This window comes from Eurypyga helias, unplaced genomic scaffold (genome assembly GCF_000690775.1).
Source record: "Eurypyga helias isolate BGI_N326 unplaced genomic scaffold, ASM69077v1 scaffold34979, whole genome shotgun sequence".
NCBI classification, from domain to species: domain Eukaryota; kingdom Metazoa; phylum Chordata; class Aves; order Eurypygiformes; family Eurypygidae; genus Eurypyga; species Eurypyga helias.
This window is the reverse complement of record NW_010270787.1, coordinates 1-10,800: the sequence shown is the minus strand read 5'-3', so window position 1 is coordinate 10,800 and position 10,800 is coordinate 1. Positions and strand designations below refer to the sequence as shown.

The following is a 10,800-nucleotide window of genomic DNA, read 5'->3' as shown; positions in this document are numbered from 1 at the left end:
CAAAAAAAATTTTTTTTCAAGGCCACGACGCTGCCGTCAAATATAGAGCAGAAAGCATAGATGTTTGGGCAGCCTGCTGATGGCTAACGTGTCAGCGAGCGACGGGAAGAGCCACGGGACACTTGTGCAATACAAAGAGGGAATGCCCCTGGCTGTCACAACACAGAGGGAGCGCTCAGATCCACGGTTCTATCTGAAAAACTCACGCAGCGATTTGCCAAAGCCCATACCTGCTGTTATTAAGTAAGCGGCGACTATGTTGTGCTCAGTCTGCGTAAAGGCTGAATGAGCGTCGGTGTCCCTTCCCGAGGAATTGGATGAATCATTCCAATGCATCTTGGACAACAGAGGCTGGCGTCTACCCTCTGCGATAATTCATCAGGAGGACGAAACACTACAAACCCTTGTCAGGCAAATTCTTTCATTATTCAACAGACTCGCTGAACAATTGAAAAAAAGAAAAAAAAGGGGGGTGAGGGGACCCCCCCCCTGCCACTGACAGCCTCCAAGCACGATTTAATTGGACTAAAGTGCAAAGAAGTTTACGCTCCCAATCTGTGCAGGAGATTGTTAATTAAAACAAAGAGCAGCACAGAACTAGAGTACATTTCCAACGGGACGCTTAAACTTCATTCTTACTGCTAAAGAGATTAACCGTCACATGCCCCCAGACTTCTTCCTTCCAACCTCTTGTGCAACGCTTGGGAAACCTCAACAAAAGCTGGCTCGGGTCTGCCGGTCACCAGCCTGGCTGGGGATTAATTCCCAACACACAAAACCGCGGCGTAACATAAAGACATAAATGTCCGTTTCTTTAAAAAGCAGGGTGCGCTTCCTCTAAAGTCCAACCCTTCAAATCCTTAAATACCCGTTTCTCCAAGATTCTTAGCTGGATTTAAGCTCTCAAGCCGACACAGACACACGAAGCGCACAGCTCGCTATTTTCTGAAGCAAGGCATGACTTCCCAAAAACTCCATGGCTACAGTTCTGAAACAGCCTGGTCTGCAGATAAGGGAACCTGACCATGAGGAAACCCTTCTTCCCTGGGAGGGTGACAGAGCCCTGAACAGGCTGCCCAGAGAGGGGGGGAGTCTCCTTCCCTGGAGACTTTCCAAAGCCCCTGGACTGGTTCCTGTGTGATCTGCTCTAGGGGATCCTGCTCTGGCAGGGGGTTGGACTGGAGGAGCTCTGGAGCTCCCTCCCAGCCCCTTCCACTCTGTGAAGCTGTGAATGTGCCTTCCAGGCCTGAACACCCTCCCTCTCCCAAACACGCAGATGTAAGCCCACTTCGGGCAAACTTTCCCCAGCGCCTTGCTGGGCATTTTCCCAAGCCCTGACACCAGCAGCTCACCGTTTTCTTCTCCTCAGTGATGAGGGAGCAGCACACCAAAGACCTCTTACAAACCCCTGCATAAAACCAGCTGCAACATCCCCTTGCCCAAAGAGCTTATACGCAGCATCAGCGTGAGCAATCCAAGGTGTTTCCCAGTTCCCCTTCTGACAGCTTTTGCCTCCACTTTTCACTCATAAGGGGGAAAAAAGTGACAAGGATAAGCAACCAGTGGGTCCGCAGCTGTTTGTGGCTCACAGGCAGCTCAAGCGGGCTCCCAGGCAAGGGCTGTGTCTTGGAGCAGCAGTAAGGGTGTCGTGGCAGAGGCAGCATGAAGGAGTATAGCCATCCCACCGAGAGGAAGCACACCTGAAGAGCTCTCCCTTCTCTAATGAAACACCCAGAGCATTCCCTCCCAACCCTCAGCTTTCTACAACAGACATCCTGCATCCTTCACCCATTTCAATCTAAAGGTAAGAAAATGTTGGTCCAAAACCTGTGCCACCGTGACGTTTAGTTGTCGTTAGTACAGACGAGGAGATAGAATCACAGAATCACTAGGTTGGAAAAGACCTCAGAGATCATCCAGTCCAACCGTATTTGTCCACCACTAAACCATATCTCTCAGCACCTCATCCACCCGTCTCTTAAACACATCCAGGGATGGTGACTCCACCACCTCCCTGGGCAGCCTGTTCCAGTGTGTGATAACCCTTTCAGTGAAGAACTTCTTCCTTACATCCAATCTAAACCTCCCCTGGCGCAGCTTGAGTCCATTCCCCCTCGTCCGATCATCTGTCATTAGGGAGAAGAGACCAACACCCCCTTCTCCACAACCTCCTTTCAGGGAGTTGTAGGCAGTGATCAGGTCTCCTCTCAGCCTCCTCTTCTCCAGGCTAAACAAGCCCAGTTCCCTCAGTCGCTCCTCATCAGACATATTCTCCAGACCCTTCACCAGTTTTGTGGCCCTTCTCTGGACACGCTCCAGGACCTCAATGTCTTTCTTGTAGTGAGGGGCCCAAAACTGAACACAGTACTCGAGGTGCGGCCTCACCAGTGCCGAGTACAGGAGACGCCCCAGTGCCACCCACAAGCATCTTCTCTGATGCCACAGACCGACACTCCCCGTTCTCAGGGCACCCGTATCATGGCCGTGTCTTTCCTGTCAGAAGAGGATTAGGCAGGAACAGGGTGGGAGGGTTTCTGAAAGGAAAGATGATCTGTTTGGCACTGAAGCCACTTCCCCAGCGCCCCACAGTCCTGCCTGGAAAGATAAAAGCATAGGGATCATTCGATATCTTTGCTTTCCTCCCCTGAAACTTTGGCAAGGTTTTCAAAAGCAGCTCAGACCCTGCAGCTTCCCCAGAAGTCAGAGCTGGCAATGCTGAACTCCAAAAAGCAAAGCACTGCTATTTTTATGCAGATGGGATTCCAGACTTACTTAAAGCAGTAGTTAATGAGAGCACACAGATTTTATACTTGCCTGTTGGCTAAAACTCGAGTTCTGGATGTGTGCAGCCCATCCTACACAGCATCGCATTGTCTTCATCTCCTCTTAAATTCAGCTAATTTTACAGCACCAGGAATTGGGAGAAAAGAAAAATCAGAAATAAAGGCAGACATTACTTATCATTAACCTAAAAGTAATTTTTTTCTGCCATGCTGCAGTTCATAAAGCCAAGATACAGCAAGGAATTAAACATTAAAGTAAACAAATAGCCCAGAAAGTCAGAACCACAGTTCCTAAGCCAGGTAAAACAGGGGCTACCACCTTGCTTTTTAACACTGGCAGAAGGAAAACACCAAATCTAAAAGCTCAGGCTGTTGTTATCCTCCAAGGCAGGCAGTATTACCAGCGCCAGAGGCACTTCACAGCATCAAGTGATGCTTTTCCTTCCCACCTGTCCCAGCGACAAAACACTGTTTACGACTGAGGCCCACTCCTCCTTCTGTCGCTCTCGGCAGAGCTACGGGGCCACGCCAAACTCACTGCGGGGTTTAGCAAGTTGCTTTCAGTCAGGTGTAAAGTGCATTTCAATCCTCAGCTGATGAGAGGAGAGAAACATCCCGTTTGCATTAAAAAAAATTAAAAGCCAATCCAAAACCTCTTTCCCATTTTCAGGGGTAACCACACCACAAAAAACCCACAACCCTCCCACGGTCATTAAGCACATCACCAGGAGAGGGCTCTGTAGGGCAGCACTTACTTCTCTCCAAAAACATGCAAATGGCTCAAATCCAACAGAAAGCAAATTAATAAATGACATTTTCCCTCCCTTAGAGACCTTTACTAAATTTAAATGGTTGATTAGAAAAGGTGAACCCTAAAATAAAGAGATTTTCAGCTGAATGAAGAAAATGCCCTGAAAAACGTGACTCCACAAAGCTTTTTGCTTGCCATGCTCCATGTAGCCGCCATGGTTTTCTTTAAGGACAAGGCTGTTTCTTGCCAAGGCAACGCTCCCCGAGCGCGGGTAACCCCGCACCGCTGTGTCGCTGCCCAGCGCTGCTTCAGGCAAACGTCCATAACGTGTCGGCGCTGGGGAGAATCCTCCCTGCCCCGTACCAGCAAGCACTGCCAACATGGAAACAGGCCAGTTATTTTCTGTGCTTCATCAGATTTCTGTGTCAAAGTGACACAGAAAAATCTACAAAAGATATTGAGCCAGAAGAGAAAATACGGAAAACACAAGCAGCAGTCCTAAAGCCATTCCCAAAGGGTAACGATTTCAGCTTTACACCTCCGTGTATCACCCTCTGTTTAGCAAAGATTTAGAATCCCAGTGGTTTGGGTTGGAAGGGACATTAAAGCCCACCCAGCCTCACCCCCTGCCATGGGCAGGGACACCTTCCATAGCCCAGGTTGCTCCAAGCCTCATCCAGCCTGGCCTTGGACACTCCCAGGGATGGGGCATCCACAGCTTCTCTGGGCAACCTGTCCCAGTGCTCCCACCCTCTCCAGGAAGAATTCCTTCCTGATGCCCCATCTCAATCTCCTTTCAGTTTAAACCCATCACCCCTTCTCCAGTCACTCCCTGTCCTTGTGAAAAGTCCCCCCCAGCTTCCTTGTAGACCCCCCGGCACTGGAAGGGGCTCTAAGGTCTCCCCGGAGCTTCCCTTCTCCAGGCTGAACCCCCCAACTCTCCCAGCCTGTCCCCAGGGCAGAGGGGCTCCAGCCCTTGGAGCATCTCCGGGGCCTCCTCCGGACTCGCTCCAACCGGTCAATATCCTTCTGATGTTGGTTCCACAGCTGGACACAGCACTCCAGGGGGGTCTCCCCAGAGCAGAGCAGAGGGGAGAATCCCCTCCCTCGCCCCCCTGGCCACACTTCTCCTGATCCAGCCCAGGATCCGGTTGGCTTTCTGGGCTGCCAGCGCACACGGCCGGCTCATGTCCCGCGTTTCATCCCCCAGCACCCCAAGTCCTTCTCCTCAGGGCTGCTCTCTATCCACTCTCCACCAGCCTGTCCTTGTGCTGGGCTTGCCCCGACCCCGGGGCAGGACCTTGCCCTTGGCCTTGTTGAACTCCATGAGGTTGGCACAGTCCCACCTCTCCAGCCTGTCCAGGTCCCTCTGGATGCCATCCCTTCCCTCCAGCGTGTCACCGCACCACACAGCTCGGTGTCATCCGCAAACTGCTGGGGCTGCGCTCGATGCCACCATCCGTGCCACTGTTGCGACGTGGATGCCAGAGACGCAATGACTCGCAAAAGATTTTGTCTGAAGGGCGATTCAACAGGGCCTCACACCAGAGCCCTACGTCACTTAGCTCTAGTAACACAGGGCGACAGAAGTCTCGGCCTTTACAGAGGGCTGGGTTCAACTAACCTGGCTGAAGTCTGCAGCAATAGCGGGGATGTAATCGTTGTCCCTCAAACCCTGATGGTGCTGCGGTGGAACAAGACACCCCATTTCTTCTCACAAAAGCGCATCTGGTGTGAATTCCAATGGTTTGGGTTTTGTTAAGCTGAAGAACGTGTTTAGCTGTTGTCCTACGCAGCTTCTGTTCAGACTTTGCTGAATCCCTGAGCGTTTGTGTTGCTACCTCGATTCAAGTTTTGCCCCAGGATTACCCACCCCAACAGTCGCGTCTGTGCAAACGACCAGTAAGCGCCCGCTCCTGGTGCTGACAAGTTACCTGTTTCTGCCTGTTGAGCAGAAAGTGAACCCAACTCCTTTCCTTCGTTCCGCAGTCAGTAATCAGAAAGCGTAACGGTACAATCCATTCTGAAATGTACTTCTTGCCACTTTGCACAAGACGCTCAAAATACTTCCCTGTAGTTATCCTACAGATCCTTTTTCAGAAGCGCTTGGTGTGAGAGCCTGTGCCCGGACTGCTGGCTCCAGACGAAATCCAGGAAGACTCCACTTTTCTATTCTGATTTCCAAAGTTAAGGAGTAGAGAGGCACCCTGTTCCCCTTCATCCTCAAGAAACCGGGACTAGCTTTTTTTTGTCTACCCTTACCCCTAGCAAGCTCAGAGTGCCACAGAAATGCAGTGCCAGGACAACCAAACTTCAAGAGAAACAGGCTGAGGGGGAGGTGGGGATCGCTAAAACCCCTTAGAAATTACATTATCAGTGAGACTGGGTACTGTTAAGTGACTTAAGAATAGTATTAACCTTGTTCTTAGAAGCTGGTATCTAATGAGTAAGACGTCTTAATGCCTCTGGCTTTCACTGAGATTAACACAGAAGAATTCACAAAACAGCCTTTGCTTTCTTTTCGGTTTATACATTATTGTGTATAAAAAAATTCCCTCAACATGAAATTTTGAAGATTAGTTTGTGTTCACAAAGGTTGTTTAAACAGCATGTCCGCTTCAGCGCGACCCAGAAGATCCACTATAAGAGAGGATGAGAACGAGGGATGAGACACAGGCAGGCAACGGGGTCAGACGGGCCAACAGGCACGCAGGGAACCCAGAGGGGTTTTTTTGAACAAACGGATCGACAGGTTGTTTACTCTGAGCTCCAACACGAAGTCAAGCACTGACTATGTCACTTGGCCGAAACAGGAACAACACCGACTCCTGGTTGGTCAAAAAAGTTCAAGTATGTTCTGAGCAGGCTTCAGCTCTTCCCTGGGGCGACGCTGTCCTCGTGTGCCGATCAGTCACTGAGTGTAAAAGTAACTGTCATTTTACAGCTTCAAGTTCTTTATAAAAAGAAGAACTTTTTCAAGGTCCTTTACAAAAAGTTTTCCTTTTTCTTCACCTGTGCAGATGATGTGGTAAGGCAGCGGGGAGATACTCGTGGCTCCACCTTTAATACCCTCTTCCTATTTTGAGAGGGAAGAGAAACACACAGAACAATTCACATCTTGGATGCATTTAGAGCTAATGAATTACGCACATAACACTAAATGAGTTGATAGAGAAAATAAATTCTCTTCATTATCTGTTTTCACAACCCTTTTTGAGTGTAAACCACCAGCATGGCCTTACACAAGCATCAAGAACTGCAGAACACTGTCGCTGTGTGTCACGGTAGCCAGGTGACTTTCGAGCATCAAGAACTGCAGAACACTGTCACCTGGCTACCGTGACGCGCAGCGACTTTCTGCACGCAACCACAAACACCCTTACACGATTAAAACCACACAACTTTCTGTGTAACACCTAAAAGCTTAAATAAACCCAGGAGCCACTCCCAACTGAAACGTAACGAGCGCACACTCACCCCGAAAGCCTCCTCCGCCACCTCTTCCCCCTCTGAATCCTCCTCCTCCGCCACCTCTTCCTCCTCTGAATCCTCCTCCTCTTCCTCCACCTCTTCCTCCTCCGAATCCTCCTAAACGTAAAGAAATTACACTCTGAGGACCACATAAATTCTTTGTTGTGATAACAACTGTTCACTGTCGGATGGTCACCAGGTCAGTTCCTCATCCTTGTCTCTGCCAGGGACCATCTCCCACAGTTTGGATAGTGTTTAGTATCCGATATACGACGTCCAACGTGTTACAAACACTGACAAAACTCCACGATAAACTTCTTTCAGGACAGTAAAAAATTAATTACAACTATTAATTAATTACAACTCAACAGAACATTAAAAACAAACAAACAAAAAAAAAAACTTGGAAACTTGGAAAACTTGGAAAGCACTGGGACAGGTTGCCCAGAGAAGTTGTGGATGCCCCATCCCTGCAAGTGTTCAAGGCCAGGCTGGATGAGGCTTGGAGCAACCTGGTCTAGTGGAAGGTGTCCCTGCCCATGGCAGGGGGTGGCACTGGATGATCTTTAAGGTCCCTTCCAACCCAGACCCTTCTGGGATTCTATGATTTGTGCCTCGCTGCAAAGGGGCAGGGTAGGGAGAGGTGAAGGAACTGCGACGTAAGAGAAGATGAACTTCAGCTTGACTTAAGGAGTACGTCACGCACGATGTTCAAAAAGCCAAGGATGAGATCTACCAGGTCACTCACCCCTCCCTCAAACACTCAACTTGCAAGTATTTTCACCAAACCAGATTTTTAGAACATACTAAAAATACAGCTTTCACTGACAGTTTCCAGTGTGTGTTATCTACAACTTCTACCACAAGTTTTCTTAGCAGTCACACTTTCTGTCTTTGTTAGACATCAGTTTATACTCCTCCCTACGCTTTGGGGTGTTACTGAGAAGCCTGGATCTTGCCACTGGGAAGGTATCACCGTCCCTTCCACTGAACCATCAAACAGAAATAAGCATAACATTGTCCCTGCAATACAACTTGTTGATATTCAAGTACTCAATTGCAGCTTTACAAAACAGAAAAAAACAAAGTAGAAAAATCCAAACAACCCATCCCATGCCAAAAAAAAACCCCAACATTCAGTAGCTTCCATCCTTGGGAGCTCACCTCTGCCACCGCCTCTTCCTCCTCCACGCCCACCACCTCGTCCTCCTCTACCACCTCCTCTGGGAGCACCTTTTACTCCAGGTGGCCTTGGCAAAAACCTCTGAAGGGGCAGCAGCTTTGCTGGATCAATGTAAAACTGCAGGAAAAGAGTTCCATTAGGCTTTGAAAATACCACAGCTAAAGAGCACATTAATCTCTCTTTATAAATATCCACAATTAGTCTTTACCCTTCATGTCAAACTGTCCTCTGCAAATGGCCAAACAGAGAATGCACACAAGAAATTGCAGTGCTATAAAGTGATTAAAATAGAGATGGTATTTGCATGAGTTTTGTTTGTTACATCTTTTTTCTGCGGGGGAGGAGAAGGAAGAATGTTGCAGTTACAGCAATGAAAAGGAAGAAGAAACGAACACTTGTGTTTGCAAAGGACAACTAGCTTTTCAGTTCACAAAAACTGAGGCAAGCTTTGACTCTCTGATGAGACAGTGGATTTCTCCAACTGATGACATGCAGCAGAACTCTGTCACTGAGACTGGCTAACCTTTTGCAGCTTTTTAAATGAAGAGGCTTTCATGTTCTCACACAGTTTCACTGAAAAATACTGTTAAGTTTCTTTAAGGAACATAGCAGGAATAAAACATCAGATATTGTGATCCCGATTCCTGTAGGAAAAGCACATTCAGAGACTTTCTAAATTAGTATTTTATAAACGACGCTAAACATCACCACAAATACAATGAAAAGATCAGGGGAAAATATTTCCATTTCTTCCTGGGGTTTTGCCACAGTTACAAACACGGTATTTCATGGTAAAATCATTTTTTCCTTCCACATATTAAGGCCTAAGGAAGAACACTGCAGCGAAGAGAGCCCAGAAGAACACAATTGTAAAGAAACAAGCCTGCACAGCAAGTGATGACCTGTTTAACCTCAAGTCTCATCGGGAACAAAGCAGGGGCTCTGCTAGCTGGGGGTACCGCTGCCTGCCTGTGGGAAGGGAAGAGGCAGCAGGGACTGCGGGACCAGCCACATGCCCAGGCTCATCCCACAGCGAAGCAGCAGGCGCTGCCTGTAACCCCAGATGAGGTCTTGTACGAACCCTTCAGCTCAGCAGCACGCGAGAGGCCTGGAGCACCTCTCCTGTGATGACAGGCTGCGAGAACTGGGCTTGTTCAGCCTGGAGGAGACCTTATTGCAGCCTTCCAGTACCTGAAGGGGCTACAAGGAAGCTGGGGGGGACTTTTCACAAGGGCCTGTAGTGACAGGACAAGGGGTGACAGGTTTAAATTGAAAACGGTGAGGTTTAGACTAGGTATCAGGAAGAAATTCTTCCCAGAGAGGGTGGGGAACACTGGGACAGGTTGCCCAGAGAAGCTGTGGATGCCCCATCCCTGGAAGTATCCATGGCCAGGCTGGATGAGGCTTGGAGCAACCTGGTCCAGTGGAAGGTGTCCCTGCCCATGGCAGGGGGTGGGAACTGGATGATCTTTAAGGTCCCTTCCAACCCAAACCATTCTATGATTCCTAAGATCAGGAAGAGCTGCTGGCCAATCCTGCTTAACTAAAACTCAGGATTAAATGACTGAAAACCTCTGCCTGACATAAGGTACTCTGTCCTACTGGAAAAGTTTTTAGATAGGCACCTAATGTGAACAGGGCACCCACCGACACCAACAGCTGCAGCTGCACTCGTGACTGTTCACATCTAACTGGTGGCCAAACTTTGAACTACTTTAAAATCCTGGAGGAATTCCATCTAATGATCCATCAGCCTTTACAAAACACTGTATGTCACACCACTTCTGAAGGATACAAAATCTCGTAGCTGTCCGAAAATTTCATCCACTTTGCCAATCTGTTCCTTATTATCCAAGTACACCGGGGCATTGAAATAAGGCACCTTGTTTTCTTCCGTTTTACATTTACAAACAATGTCGTCTTCACACGGATGCATGAACTCTCCCAGAACTGAAATAAAGAACGAACAAGCTAAAGATCTGGAGCAGTCACACTAAATTAAGTTAATATAGTCGCTTCACGTGACTTACAAACTACCCTTTCTGGAGGCCCCTGGTCATAGCCGCCTCTGTTGAAGCCTCCGCGTCCACCTCCCCGTCCAAAGCCGCCTCGTCCGCCTCGATTAAAGCCACCTCTGTCACCGCCACCTCCTCCACGATTGAAGCCGCCTCCTCTTCCTCCTCCACCTCCTCTTCCACGAAAAGACATTCTCTGCTACCTCCTAAATCATGGACAAAATAGGTCAGTTAAGACATGTTTCACACTTGATTTGCCGTACAAAAGAAGGCCTTGTTCGTTCACCTAACGGTTAAGTGTTCCAGACCTCGCTAAAAACAAGCAGGCACGTGAAAAACAAGCTCACCCCGCTGAGGTATCCACCGCACCGCCCACCCGTGAAGGGGGACTAGCAGTGACGGCACGGTTCTCACTCACCGGGGTTGAACGTAAGGCGCGACCCCCCCAGCCCCGGAGCGCCACAAAGCCAGAGCCCGCCCGGCGCATCCGCAGTGTCTCTCCCAGGTTCCTCCCAGGTTCTTCCCAGGGCCTACAGGGCCCCGGCCTGGCTGTGGGGATCCCCTGAGGGCGGCCCCGGCCCACCCGCAGCCCGGCGC

General features: G+C 49.2%; 1 protein-coding gene across 1 annotated transcript in view; it reads right to left on the bottom strand.

Moving 5' to 3' along the window:
• GAR1 (GAR1 ribonucleoprotein) overlaps positions 1-10,396 on the bottom strand; it is a gene marked incomplete at its 3' end in the record, with an annotated part of 14,607 nt that extends 4,211 nt beyond the window's left edge. Inside the window, exons 1-5 of the mRNA XM_010158584.1 lie at positions 10,219-10,396; positions 9,984-10,138; positions 8,712-8,771; positions 8,170-8,305; positions 7,012-7,119 (exon numbers count right to left, since the gene is read on the bottom strand). Of these exons, the coding sequence (XP_010156886.1) occupies positions 7,012-7,119; positions 8,170-8,305; positions 8,712-8,771; positions 9,984-10,138; positions 10,219-10,396 (637 nt within the window). The remainder of the gene's footprint in view (positions 1-7,011; positions 7,120-8,169; positions 8,306-8,711; positions 8,772-9,983; positions 10,139-10,218) is intronic.
• Positions 10,397-10,800: the final 404 nt, after the last annotated feature.